The sequence below is a fragment of the Eleutherodactylus coqui genome, chromosome 8, assembly GCF_035609145.1.
Source record: "Eleutherodactylus coqui strain aEleCoq1 chromosome 8, aEleCoq1.hap1, whole genome shotgun sequence".
Classification (NCBI taxonomy): domain Eukaryota; kingdom Metazoa; phylum Chordata; class Amphibia; order Anura; family Eleutherodactylidae; genus Eleutherodactylus; species Eleutherodactylus coqui.
The window spans coordinates 68,585,954-68,600,745 of record NC_089844.1 but is presented as its reverse complement, the minus strand read 5'-3'; the positions used below and the strand labels follow the sequence as shown (position 1 = coordinate 68,600,745).

Here is a 14,792-nt window from a genome sequence, read left to right as displayed (position 1 = left end):
CTGAATTAAGTTGCTTTACATCTCCGTTTTTATGTATTAGCAGAAATTAATATTAAACTAAATTTCACGTGTACATCATATTTAGTTTTTATGTAATGTAGTTGCGTAACAAGACTGCATAGAAATAGTGTTAAAATATAAGATACTAAAGCGATAATCAAGTGAACTGCATTCAAAGCCACCAGTCTAGTTACTACATTAAAGAAGCATTGAGCAGCTTGAGCATTTGGTTTATTCTTGCAGAAGTCGCTAGGCCAAGCTACCTTTTGCTGGAGCAGCCTCTTCTTTTTTAGAAATAGGTACAGGCATTTTTCTTGGTGTTTCAGGCACTTAAAAAATATTATTCTTGTGTCAGATATCATGCAAAACCTCAATTTCAGTTTAACCTGTATATATATTATAATTTAAAATGTATATACTAACATTTTCTTTCATTCTATATTCTGAACATACACAATTTGTTATAAAGTACTGCATACGATCTTCCCAATGTAGTGGACCACTATGATGGCACAGTTCCATAGGCAGATACAAAACCAAAAAGAATTTTGACAAGAATAAAGACAAATACCTTGGGTAGGCTCAGCCTCTTCTGCTTTAGGCAAGAAACTAGGAACTCTCTCCTCTGGTGCAGGTCTTCCAGGAACTTAAAGAATATTATTTGATTTTAGAAAGTTGAAAGGCAAGATTGAAATGCAAAGAATTCCTCTATTCAGCTTTTATACTGATTACTATTACTGATTGCTATTGCTGAAGAATTGCGTACAAACAAGTATATAGTATACAAGGTAATCAGTATGCGAATGTGTTAGCATAAAGAACTGTATGCATTCATACAAGCTTATTAGTTTCACAGTGGCCAGCTGAGAAGAATGAATGGATGTTTTCTTTTGTGAACAGCTTGTACCTTTAGCTCGGCGACCTTCCTCTACTCTGGGTGTAACTCCTGGAACTTCTTCAGGAACTTCTCTCCTTGGCACACCAGCCACTTTAAAGATACGATAAACCGAGTTGTTTTGACATATATGTGTCATGTTTAGTAGATATGTGAACTTATATAAGTCTAACCACAACGCAGTGTCTTACTATGTGTTATATGTTTGACTAGATCTATAAAACAAGTTACCTGTAGCAGGAGGCTCTCCTCGTTTTGGAACTGAAACAGGTACTTTCTCCTCTGGAACAGGTCTCTTTGGTGCTTCAGGAACTTTAAATACATTTAAATAACATAACATGAAGTTGCACTGAATTGCACAAACAAGTTGTTAAAAGAGAATGTTAAACACAGACATTGATCACAGACAAGAATAAGTGTCAAAAGTATATGAAATAGAAGAACCATGGAAAAACACTAATGACAAACAGTGTACACTTACACCCAATGACACATAACATGCCGCAGGGTCTAATAAAGAATATTGCTTATGACGTTAAGAGTTATATTTAGTAGTAGATGTTTAAAAAAACAACAACAAAAAAAACCACTTAAAGTAAAGCTGTTACTATTTTAAGACTATCCAATTCCACGTGACGTGACACAATAAGATAACGTGGTACAGTATAACATACATAAGATGAACGTGGACATTCCAAACAGTGTAGTTAATGTTATGGACATACAGAAACAACAAAAACTATATCTTAAATAGAAAACGATTAAAAAAAAAAGATTCACAAAGAGCACTTAAATGAACAACTGCAAACGAACCAGGGTAAAGCACGTGACATATATATATTGTATACATTTATATACATGTATATGTTTATATCTATATATACACATATGTTGCCCAAAATACCTTTGGCTGCAGGTATCTCTGCCTTTTTGGGAGCAGCAGGAACCTTTTCTTCTGGGACTGGTTTCCTTGGAGCTTCTGGTACTTTAAATAGATTGGAAATATAGTTTTTATATAACTTAGCTAATGGGTAATTGAGAAGCACATATTTTATAGACCAGAGTAATGTTATCTGCTACTGAGATTAGTGGCTTTAATATTTTGTGGTTCACTATTAAATGCACTGAGCACATCATTTAGTAAAAAATGTAATACATAAATAGTATTGCAAATGCTTTTGCCAGGGCCGCTGTCAGCCCCAGTCAAACCTGGGCACATGCCAAGGCCCTTTGACATCATGGGTAACCTGCTCTAAACCTGCTAAGCCTTGAGTGGAGTTGACAAGAAAGTCCAAGGGCCAATAAATGCCTGGAGCTAACCTTGTCTCTAGCATAAGCATGGTTTACATAGATTTGATTCGATGAGGGTTTGGAAGGAAACTAATGCCCCCCATGGCTCTCTTTTTGTTCAGATAGAAAGATAAAAAATAAAATGCACAGATAACTATTTTAATGACTTATTAAAGGGAATGTATTTGCTATATTTTTACTCTAATTAAGGCCAGATAGTGAAACATTTCGATTATTCTAATCTGTTTTCATTTTCTTATTGTAAATTTTTTCATTCAATTTTCTGTAAATGAATGGGGGTTGGGGGGGGGCGGCCATCTTGCTAAGCTGCAGTTAACATTATTTAGAGATATGCTTTGCAGGAGTCTCATGGGTCGTAGACACATTGGACAGAAGGGAACCCATTGATGTCTATGAAAGAGTCTTCTAGGCATGGCCTGTGTCATGTGCAAAGGTCACTAGGCAGGGAGGGGAAGGACCTGAGCTGTGATTTTCACCTATTGTGAATAGAGTGATCCTATGTTATCCATAAATACTTTTGATAGTAATCCTGCTTGTAAATGTAAGAAAATGGCTCAAGTTGCTCTATACTAAATCCGTTTTGTCTTTCAGCTTGTGTACAGATATTACTTAAAAAGAGCAAACAGCTTACAAAGAGTTTTTTGCCTATGCACAGATGTACATAAAGCTTCCTATATGAACAGGAAAACACTCTACACGTACTAAATTAGTGATAACAGTAGTCTCTGTCTGACTATTAGTTATAAAGCTATTTCCGCTTTTTCTAATGCTATATAAACGGATGTTCTTGTTCAATAAAGCAGAATAATTTCTATGAACACCTCCTGTGTGTTCCGTGTTTTGCTTCTCTGAGCTCATACCTGCCACACCCAATTAGGCACCCAAATTATATCCAACAGCGCAGTTGCAGTAACATGAGCATAGTGAGACTGCCGAAACGCTTTCTCTACAGAACAGGGAGTGTTAGCCTATTATTTGGCTTAGTTGCCAGGGAAAAAGCTGCAGTATTTCAGTTTTTTTTTTACAACATATAGATTGTGACATTGAAAATTTAAATTTTAAAAAATCACCAAAAATTCCTTAAAAACATATTTAATATAAAACTTGATTTATAAACTATGTAATTCTCTGACACCCCATTCCTTTTAATGTTACAAAAGCCTCCACAGTTATAAGCACTGCAGCTAGTTCACTGAGTAACACAATGAAAATGGACACGATAGTGATATATTCTTCATCTAATCTATTTTTCTCTACATATTGTTATTTAAAAATAGGCAAACACCTTTACTTTTAAGAAAGTAGTTAATGAAAAACTTTACAAGAGTTAGCAGCAACAAGATGTTCTTTTCACGCCGTAAGAATGCCATATACAAAAAAAAACTGTTAAAAAATTATACCATAAGTTTTCATAGCAAAGCATTAGAAATAACACGAAAAGAAAGATTTTAACATATCATAGACAAAACAAGACAAACATAAGAAGCTCATATAAATAGAATATTGCGCTAAAGCTGTTGAGTACCTCTGCCAGGTGGCGCCACCTTTTTAGGGATAGCCTCTGGTATTTTCTCTTCTATCACAGTTCTCTTTGGTATTTCTGATATATTAGATATATGTTTTAAGATAACTATGTATTCTACTACAAATATATTTAAACAATACCAAGACAAATACAATAGGACATAGAATACAGTTAACATACTCACATAAAGTACAGCAACATACTTTAATATAAAATGCAATGTAAACGTAATGCATTAAACAGTAATCTTATACACAGAAGCTTAGGAGCACCAAGATACCTTCAGCTGAGGGCGCCTCCCTCCTTTTAGGAATGAATGCAACTTCCTCTTCAATAGCTGTCTTTGGAGCCCCAGGCACTAAAGACATTTTATTAATTATTTTTTATTCTAGGTACCAATACATTTTTTACATAACTAAGTATAGGATAAATAGCATGACCATACTATACCTCTGGCAGATGGAGCGTCCTTTTTGGGTACAGACACGGACACTTTCTCTCCAGGAGCTGCTCTCTTGGCCTCTGCTTCAGGAACTACAAATAAATCGTTTGTGTAAATTTCCCTATTATAGGCCTTTTTTAGAAAGTTGCTAAATCAAAGATGAAGGGGCTGCTATAAAGCCACAGGTAAGTGCAAAGCAGTGCAGACTTTTACTAATAACATGGTATAGTATTAAAATAAACAGAACATACATATATAGCATAAAGGCTATGGATAAGGTTCTAAATACACTGACAATGCAAAGAAGAAATGAAAGGAAGATTAGAGCCCTTTGCAAGGTGGCTATAAGACAGTATAAGAAAAGGACATAAGGGTTATTACATGGACTCAACATACAAACATCAACATATAAACTGCACATAAATAAGGAGTGAAACTTGCAAACATCATATACAAAGTTAGGATACCTCTAGCTGGTAGACCTTCCTCCCTTTTAGCAGCAGGTGCAGGCACTCTTTCGGCAACTTAAAAATAAGATTTAGAACATTTAGTATCAATATATACAATTAATACTACTAAGAAGCTTGTTAACACGAAAGCACAAATAATGAGTGAGTGCTTGAAAGACACGCTTTAGCCGAATACTAAGCAAGATAATTAAGAAAGGGCAGTGTACAGTATATAGACTGTCAGTAGGTCTATATACCTTTAGGTGGAGGTACTGCTTCCTTTTTAAGAGTAGTTGGTACCTTTGCCTCAGGTATGACTTTCTTTGGAACCTTTGGTACTTTAAAGATATTGAAACACTTAACACATGCTCTTTTTATAATTTCTGCCCACTTTCGGTAAAAGGAATGAATTGTTATCAATACCTTCTGGAATTTCTCCTTTTCTAGAGACAGATACAGCCCGTTTCTCCTCTATAACCATCCTCTCATGTACAGTGGGAACTATAGAATGCATAAGACGTATAAGACATTGTATTCAACTGATGATCTTCAAGAATATCATACACTGTGTCTTTGTATATAATACTAGATCTAAAGACAACTGTTATAAAGGAATGAAATCATGGATACAGATACGGTATAAACAATGTAGTATAACTGCAAGACATACCTGTTCCGGCTGCAGCCTCTTCTACTTGTTGGGCATAGTAGAATTCTTCTGCTGCCCATTTGTCTGCCACTAAATATGAGCAAGTAAAAAAAGATTATATTTCCTATTATTCTTGTATTTATTTATTTTACAGTAGATCTACATTTAATTCAAAATATTAAGCACATTAATCTGTTGGAAACTCAAAAAAATTATTTCAATTAATCAATAAAGAAATACATTAAGCATATTAATTTGTCTTTGTTTTACTGCTGGTTAAAATGTTAGAATTTTCTTGGAAAAGAAAAAGAAGATACAAAACCAATTAGCCACCCGGAGAATATGGTTTTGTCGGTATTGCCATAGCATTATTGTTGTCATTGTTTATTAATGTTTGCAATACCCTTTCTTTTACCCATACCTTTTACAGATGTTATTTGTTGCTTTCTACGCATGGAAAGAGGAACATCTTCTTCTGACATTGCCCATTGCCGAGCTTGTACTTAAAAAATAATGTGTATATTCAGGAATTGTGTGGGATTTTGCTTAAATGCAACACGGCAATAGAGGGCCTTAAACAATGTACTCTAGCTAACACCAATGTTGGAAAGCAGATAGGTTTTTCTTAGTAAGGTATTGCTCCACTGTAACGGTTACCTGTTTTCACAATGTTAATTAGAAGCAAAAAAAGAAAAGAAAATTAACTGAATATCTTACTTCTTCTCGCTTCAATCTCTTCATGGACTGGTACTGGTTTGCCTTTTTCTTGTGCTTTAAAGATAATTAATTCAATTAAAATCAATATGAAAGTAAAATTATTCATTCTGTCTTCATTTTAGGAGATCCATTTTTAAGATTCACTGTGAGTCATTTTAAGGATAGCAAATAGATATGAGCGAGCACCAAAATGCTCGGGTCCTCGCTATTCGAGTCGAGCTTTTCGTAAAATTCGAGAGCTCTATTCGAGCACCATCGAGTATGCTAATACTCGAACGAGCATCAAGCTCAGAAGAGTACGTTCGCTCAACTCTAATAGCAAACAAATGAAAACCTCTATATGATTAATCCTAGTTTTTAAATGTAAAAAACAAAGGAGGAACCTTGTCTGTGCATGCGTGCTTCCTCTTCTCTGGTCAAAACTCTTCTTTCAAACTGTTCATCAACAGGTTTCCTCACTGCTGTAAAAAAAAATTCATTTTGTTTCCTTTTGTGCTTTATGCCTCTACAATGGTAATTATACTCCAAGACACAAGCTACATTTTCAGTTATCTATATTATAATAATATTAGAGCAATTATGCCTAAACATGAATGCATGTACCTGTGGGAGCTCCAGGCTTTCCAGGTTCAATTCTTGGGATCCTTCTTTCAGGGATCTCCTCTTCGATAGCTTTTGAAAAGCAAGTAAAATGTTGAGGTAGTTTACTTAGCAACACAGAGAGAGCAACAGTGATTTTAAGAATATTATCTTATCTTTATAATAGTCAGTTTTAACAATATATCTCTCAGTAGGTCCTGTATTCTCACGAGACTCTAATTGTGGGTCTAAAAGTGTACAAACTTACTTAAGACATAAGCTGCATTAGAAATATATGATTGCCTAAGGCCGGGCTCACACGAGCAGGTCAGATTCCGCATGTGGGAGGCCCGCAGCGGATTCCAGCTGTAAACCTGGCCGGTGACCCTGCGTATGGTAAGTAACGGTATTGAGAATTACCATGCAGGTCACAGGCAGTCATGCGCAGTATTTTATTTTGTTTGTTTGTTGATATTTTCTGCGCTGTTGCTTAGCGATGACGCGGGTACTTGCAGCCCATATGCAATGTTAATGGGTCAAAGCCTCCATTGACATCAAGAAAGGCCGTCCATGCGGATTCCGCAGTAAAATAGACCATGTTGGGATTTTTGTTCCGCTCGCAGAGTACACGATTCGCATTCGCAAGTGTGAAGGAAAATTCAAAAATCCATGCCTTTCAATGCCTGCGTTTTACAGCAGAAAGACTGCATCGATGCTGATTGTGGAATCCACAAAACCAATCCAGTCATGTGTGACTGCCCTTATTGTGGTTCTACAAGTATTATATAAACTTTATAATAATAAACATTATCAGTACATTAAGATGGAAAATAGAAAAAATAGAGTGTAAACAGAAATATACCAAACACAAGTAATCTATTATAGATTTACCAAATATGAACTACAATATACCTTCTTCATAATATCGTTCCCTTTCTCCATAGGTTTCTTCCTGATAATACTGTTGTTTTTTCTCATAGACTTGTTCTTCATAATACTCTTTCTCTTCTTCATAAACATGTCTCTCATAAACCTCTTCTCTCCTGCCATATTCTTCATAAGTTTCCTCTTCCTCTCCATAAGGTTCTTCAGCTTCATAAGCTGGTTTAGGTTCCTCATAAATCTCATAGTACTCTTCTCTCTTTTTGGATATAGCATGAACTTTAACTTCTTCTGGTGTTCTTGGTTTTGCAGGGACTTTAAAAATATACATTTGCATTATGAAAAATCTATTTCATAGCAAAAATATAACCAAGATGCAGAGCATAAGAGTGATTAGTGAGAAGAAGATTTTTGTGTAAAAAAGAATGTATGATCAACTTGTGAGACAATATATTTTACAAAGAGCTGAAGAAACTAGATGAAGCACGTGTTTACTAAGAAAGAATTATGTTCAAAATTCTAGACACACAACACAAAATTCTTAATATGATCATAAAAAAGTAAACAGACGGACAACACAAAAGTCTGAATAGATGGATTTGAGAACAAGAGATTGATATATAAACAACATAAAAGTCTGACTAGATAGATATTAGATAGATAGATAGATAAATGGATATGTGATAGATAAATGGATATGAGATAGATAGATAGATAGATAGATAGATAGATAGATAGATAGATAGATAGATAGATAGATAGGAGATAGATAGATAGATAGATAGATAAATGAATATGAGATAGATAAATGGATATGAAATAGATAGATAGATAGATAGATAGATAAATGGATATGAGATAGATAGATAGATAGATGGAAATGAGATAGATAGATATGAGATAGATAGATTGATATGAGATAGATAGATAGATAGATATGAGATAGATAGATAAATGGATATTAGACCGACAGATAGATAGATAGATAAATAGATATGGGATAGATAGATAAATGGATATGAGATAGATAGATAGATAGATGGATAGATAGAAATGAGATAGATAGATATGAGATAGATAAATGGATATGAGATAGATAGATAGATAGATAGATAGATAGATAGATAGATAGATAGATAGATGGAAATGAGATAGATAGATATGAGATAGATAGATTGATATGAGATAGATAGATAGATAGATAGATAGATAGATAGATAGATAGATATGAGATAGATAGATAAATGGATATTAGACCGACAGATAGATAGATAGATAAATAGATATGGGATAGATAGATAAATGGATATGAGATAGATAGATAGATGGATAGATAGAAATGAGATAGATAGATATGAGATAGATAAATGGATATGAGATAGATAGATAGATAGATAGATAGATAGATAGATAGATAGATAGATAGATAGATAGATAGATAGATATGAGATAGATAGATAGATAGATAGATATGAGATAGATAGAAAGGAGATAGATATGAGATAGATAGATAGATGGATATGAGATAGATAGATAGATAGATATGAGATAGATAGATAGAAATGAGATAGATATGAGATAGATAGATGGATATGACATAGATAGATAGATGGATAAATAGATATGAGATAGATAGATAAATGGATATGAGACAGATAGATAGATAGATAGATAGATAAATGGATATGAGATAGATAGGATAGGTAAATACAATTACTCAAGACAAACCTCTGAATAAATACATATTAGAAAGTTTGAATGACTGACAGACAAAAAAGGCAGACATATAAACACAATGAAAAACAAATAGAAGGATAGAGGTATCAAATTACTAAACTACAAGATAAAAAACAATAAAGATTTTCTTTTTTAAGAAGTTTAAGCTTGTCTATGCAAGAAGAGTTTTCACATGTAGACATTGATGCAATGTTAAAACGTGCCATAAGACATGTAGTGCAATAATAATTTAACATATATTTCTGTTGTTAGAATATATTACTGCACTGACCACAATACAAGCATTAAAAGAACACATTTTTAAAGTCTGGTGAGTTATGTGACATGATTCAAGACAGTTTGAGAGCACTCAAAACTGAACACAACTAGACATATATAAAATCAGCAAAGTCAATACGGAAGCACAAAACAGGAAACAAAAACTAATAAGATGCACATCTAGTAATAGTATAGATACTTAGTTTTAGAGCCAAACTTTATGTTATGTCTTTGGAAGTTTTCTTTCTTAGTAATTGAGCCCAAGCAAAGCTTACTATATCTGGCTATGCTATGAGATTATACTGATCCTTGAAATTTACCTTTAGCAGGAGGTGCTGGCGCAGGAGGAGGAGGTTTTGCTTGGACTTTTTGTTTCTTGCTAACTGCAGAAACTTTGATATAATAATACCAGTAAGGATAATGTATTAAATATATAAATTACTTTGCTCTTCTGTCCCTGAAGGCAGATTGCTATTGCACAGGATGTGTGAATACTAAAGCAGTGAACAAAACGGACACACAAGCTATGTAACAAAGAGGCATATTTCCAAGAAATGACAGAAATGAGACATTACAAGAAAACACACACCATAGATGGAAAGAGACAAGCAACAAGTCTTTCAGTTGACCAACAAAAAACGTGACCCCCAGAAGAAGGCATTAATGCCAAAATGTATGTCGGGCTGACGTCATGGTGCAAGGTATCCTGAACAATTGAGTTAAATGTTTTACTCCTTTATTCTTTTGCACATACATTTATATTATCCCCCATAAATGCTGCTTTATTAGTCTGTACTTGCACTTTAAGTTAACACTTCAAGTATGATTTGTTGAGAGTAATGTATTTAATATACTTCTCTTGGGATTCTTCATCTGTGACTCAGGTTTTTCTTATGGTGGTTAATCTCTTTTAGATATTTTAATGTGTTTACAAAAAAATAAAACAAGTAAACACCGATTTTAAGTGGGGTAATAAGGCATAGATGCTGCAAGTCAGATGTGAACATCTGCCTCAGCAACAAGGCTCTATTGGTCAGGGGTTTGAGCCACTCAGCTGCTGTTACCAGCTGGCTCCCAAAACCACCCAGAGCAGGGCTAGAGGTGAAGTAAACACAAATTTGGTGACAAAGCTCTCAGCAGAGCAGGGGTTGAAAGGGCAGCTCAGTGCTAATGATTAAAATGCCATGCATTTTGTATGGTATTTCCATATTTGTGTCCACCCCCTGTAAGTCTTCCAGTAAGTATTCAAAATATATATGGTGTAAAATAGATGTACTGGAAAATGTTTGCGTTGAAATCAGTTTACTACAATACACTATATATGTTAATTTCTGCAAGATAATCAACGATCATATGCAAAACATGTTGTAATATATCTATAGGCTATTGATTCATAAATTAAATTCTGACATCAGATTGCTTACTTCTAGTTGATGGTACTTCCTCTCCGAAATCTGGGACATCTCTGGTAACCTTTACACCTGGTTTAGGTACTAAGGGGAATACATATGTATTAATCATATTGTAAACTAGTGGAAATAATAACTTATACTTAGAATTAAAAAAGCACATAGTTAATGCAGCTTTAAAGAATTTCACGCCACTAGAAGTGAAAGCATACTGCTAGAATAGGTCATCACTTTCTGATAAATGAAGGTCTAACCGCTGGCACCTACAAAACCTCCAGAAGGGATATCTGTTCCTTCATTCTGGAAATCAGCAGAGGAGATTGGACCCCCCATGAATAATAATGTTGTATCATATCGTAGAGATATAACACAACATTCCTAGATGGAAATACCACTATAACACATAATAAATCAAACCTCTCAGGCCATGAAACTCAGAAGATAAAGTACTTTGTTGGGGCTGTGAAATTAGCCATGAAATAGCATATGTGGTAACGCATTACTTTAGTATGATGATTTTGTGTTTAGTGATGAGATCCTATAGTTTAAATTACTGAGTTAATGATGCTTTTATTACACTTGTACTCTTTATGTACCTCTCTTTTGTTTCTTCACTTCCGGTAGAGGAGGAGGAAGTATGATTTCTTAGGATAAATAAATAGATACCACTTAATTATACAAGCTGTAACATGTTAAACACATTGTTTAACTAACCCTAATCGATGATATGGGAAGAATTCTAAAGAGAAAAGCCATAATTTTGGATTCTTGTTGACCAATGTGAAATAATTCACCTTCTACTTTCTCACATACCTGCAATGATAGCCTCTTCTTCTAAATGAGAAGGTATATATGGTACTCTTGTATCTGGAACATCTGGAACCAATGAATAATTGTTATGTTTTTCAATGAATTATTTAAATTAGCGTAGAGTAAATGTTACAAATTCGAATTTAGTGTGATCATAAATAATTAAAACATATGCCTTACCTGGTGGTCTAATTTCTAACTTCATTTCTGAAAAAGAAGGCAACACACTATCATTAAGTAGAATACATAATGAATACATCACAGTACAGGCAATCTCTATAATAAGATATGCCCTTTTGAGGGTGAAACTGGACATTTTAAGTCTGTAATTTGCATATAGAAAGGAGACTGCTCAGTTATTTAGAAATGTCCATAATTATCCAGCATGGGCTTGATGTTCATTATTACAAACCTTTGGTTGTCAGATACAGCTCAGCTGTGCTTGTGGCTTCACCTCTTGGCTCAAGGCTGGCAATTACTGAATACACTCCTGTAGAAATGAAATCATAGACATATAATGTCATACTCATGGCTATATTCATTAGGTGAAGTACATGAATCTTCTGTTTATGAGCAATTCTATTTATTAGCTCAACATTGAAGAAGTTGTGAGAATTAGACTGTCAATTGATCCTGTGAACTCCATGATAGTTATTCATTATTGACCAGAACTTTTGGGATTCCTTAAACTCTGGCACATAGACAGTACTGATATTAGAGTAAAGGACAAATGATAGTCATTATCTAGTTAGTGTATGTTAGTTTAACCACCTATGTTGCTTTAGTAAAATGAATAAAATAGTTATTCAAACCTACCTTCATCTTCTGCTGTGACATTGTGAATAGTCATGTAATGCCAACGACCTTCACTTCGGAAACTATATTTGTCACTCTCTTCTAATTCCATTGTTCCTTTGTACCATGTCACAACAGCATCATCGAAGGATACCTCACATTCAAAGGTTGCAGATTCATGTTCACTCACAACAATGTTCTGAATAGTTTTTGTGAACTGAATAGCTTCAGCTATAAATAAAGAAGAGATAAGAAGAATATGTTATCTCACAAAAATACGCTGTATATAGTTCCAAAGAATTTGTTAAGCCTTATATCTGATACAACCAGATTTGAATGCACACCTTCAATGATGAGATCTGCAGTAGTTTCCAGATTTTCATATTTGCAAGTGTATTGTCCTTGATCTTCTGTTCTTACACCTTGAATGGTGAGTTTGTGTATTTTCTCATTAACCTCTGTTCTATACCTTCCTCGAGGTTCAATTGCTTTACCATTTTTGTACCACTTGGATTTTACATTTGGAATAGAGAACTCACAAACCAATGTGCTGGTATGTCCTTCTTTGATGGAATGGTGCTCAAGATGTTTTTCAACCATAGGTTCTGAAAATAAATATATACAAATACTTTAACTTTTTATAAAATAGGTTTTAACAAGAACATAGTTATATGAAGTGCACAGGTAACAGTCATAACCAAGCCCTGTGACATAAAAAAAACAGATATGATGAATGGCACATGTTAAGTTTGCAATGGGTTCCAGGAGCTTTAAAGGGATATTTCTATCTGGTGTTTTTACCTTCTCTTCTGGCCCCTTGCTGGCTACGTGGTCCTTCAAGGTTGCTAAATGTGTTGGCAATACTCTAGCTTTTGATTGACAATTTAGACACTGAACTGAGCGAATTGAACTGCTGGCCGAAACATGCTTGCTCCAAATTTAGTTATATACATTTTGTAGCTCTAGTGAGGTCTATACAACAGCTCCAAGTCTACTGTGCATGACCGTAAGCTGTCCTATATATCTCATTACAGCTGAAGAGATGTGGCAGGGCAATGAGCTACTACGAATGTTGTAGTATGCACATTCCCAATCTACCATAGAAAGTGATTTGGAAAAATTGTGCAAGTACAGCCACTGCTGGTGGATCAGAATATTGGTAGTATCTTGACAGCAAGATGTGAACAATCAGAATGTGCAAAATTGAAAATCTGGAGAAACTGATCCCATTTGGTAAGTATATAATTTTTACATGTACTGTCCTAAAACACGAGCTATCAGATGGAAAGATGCTTTTACATTGTGCCTCTAGGCTACAAATATAGGTATGTAACATATTTACCAATAACAGTTAGTCTGGCACTAGCAATGTGTGGTCCACACACTATACGGTAAGTTCCCTGGTCTTCTGGCTGACAATTCCTGATTTTCAGACTATGGCGGTCTTCTTCGATGCTGATATCATATTTTTCATTGGAATCTAATTTGACAGTTCCTTTGTACCAGGAGAGTTTGATTTCAGGATAGTTGATCTTGATTTCACATTTAAAGACCGCTTCCTTCTTTGTCTGCACAGTCTGATCTTCAATATCCTTAACTAATTCAATAGGCTGTAAAATAATAAATATTTCAGTTAACTCCTCTCTGTTCATGTAATCACTAAGCATAAAGGACGTTACACTTACCTCAGTTTGGCTCATTCTTTGCTGAATGAAAGCGACAAGTTCATCAAATTCTTGCTCTTCAACACGAGCTCGTTCCTCAAACCCAACCTCCTATTTAAAAATGAAGAAAACAAATTAATAACATTTTAATATTAGGGAAAAACAAATGTTATTGCATTTTGAAGCAACACAGTCTGCATTTATTTTGACGTTCATGAATAATTTAAAGAAGAAATCTACACAAAGGAGGCTGAAGGCTCTTAACTTTTAGATCAGTGTACAAATGGAACTGAGAGGGAACAGTTCTGCCAGCACACAGTAGCATGACTGTTATGGCCTGGCAAATTTCAACCTGCAGATAGGGCTCAAACAGTCCTGAAGACCCTTGTAGTTTGTAGCAAATGTTATTGTTTATTTAAACCCAGAACAAAAGGTGGGCACCAACATGTTCCACGGAGCAAACAGACTGTTATCACTCACACCAGTCCCTAGTAAAGGTGACTGGTGCTTTTACATGGAACAATTATCGTTAAAAAAATTACTGAATAATTCAAATTTGAACAATAATTGTTTACTGTAAACACGGCCAACGATTGAATGATGAACGATAATTCGTTCGCTTATCATGTATTATTCATTTTATGCATAAAATGAAAATCATCCTTGGCTC

At 34.5% G+C, this 14,792-nt stretch overlaps 1 protein-coding gene across 1 annotated transcript in view; it reads right to left on the bottom strand.

Annotated features, from left to right (window-relative positions):
- TTN (titin) overlaps positions 1–14,792 on the bottom strand; it is a 266,817-nt gene that overhangs the window by 153,365 nt on the left and 98,660 nt on the right. Inside the window, exons 98-122 of the mRNA XM_066577800.1 lie at positions 14,144–14,233; positions 13,801–14,068; positions 12,803–13,063; positions 12,480–12,689; positions 12,076–12,153; positions 11,844–11,870; positions 11,667–11,729; positions 10,869–10,937; positions 9,765–9,836; positions 7,480–7,764; positions 6,592–6,660; positions 6,372–6,449; positions 5,989–6,042; positions 5,293–5,361; positions 5,046–5,123; positions 4,880–4,960; positions 4,641–4,697; positions 4,182–4,265; positions 4,012–4,089; positions 3,732–3,806; positions 1,800–1,880; positions 1,127–1,207; positions 908–988; positions 572–646; positions 264–329 (exon numbers count right to left, since the gene is read on the bottom strand). Coding sequence (XP_066433897.1) covers positions 264–329; positions 572–646; positions 908–988; positions 1,127–1,207; positions 1,800–1,880; positions 3,732–3,806; positions 4,012–4,089; positions 4,182–4,265; positions 4,641–4,697; positions 4,880–4,960; positions 5,046–5,123; positions 5,293–5,361; positions 5,989–6,042; positions 6,372–6,449; positions 6,592–6,660; positions 7,480–7,764; positions 9,765–9,836; positions 10,869–10,937; positions 11,667–11,729; positions 11,844–11,870; positions 12,076–12,153; positions 12,480–12,689; positions 12,803–13,063; positions 13,801–14,068; positions 14,144–14,233 — 2,530 coding nt within the window. The remainder of the gene's footprint in view (positions 1–263; positions 330–571; positions 647–907; positions 989–1,126; positions 1,208–1,799; positions 1,881–3,731; positions 3,807–4,011; positions 4,090–4,181; positions 4,266–4,640; positions 4,698–4,879; positions 4,961–5,045; positions 5,124–5,292; positions 5,362–5,988; positions 6,043–6,371; positions 6,450–6,591; positions 6,661–7,479; positions 7,765–9,764; positions 9,837–10,868; positions 10,938–11,666; positions 11,730–11,843; positions 11,871–12,075; positions 12,154–12,479; positions 12,690–12,802; positions 13,064–13,800; positions 14,069–14,143; positions 14,234–14,792) is intronic.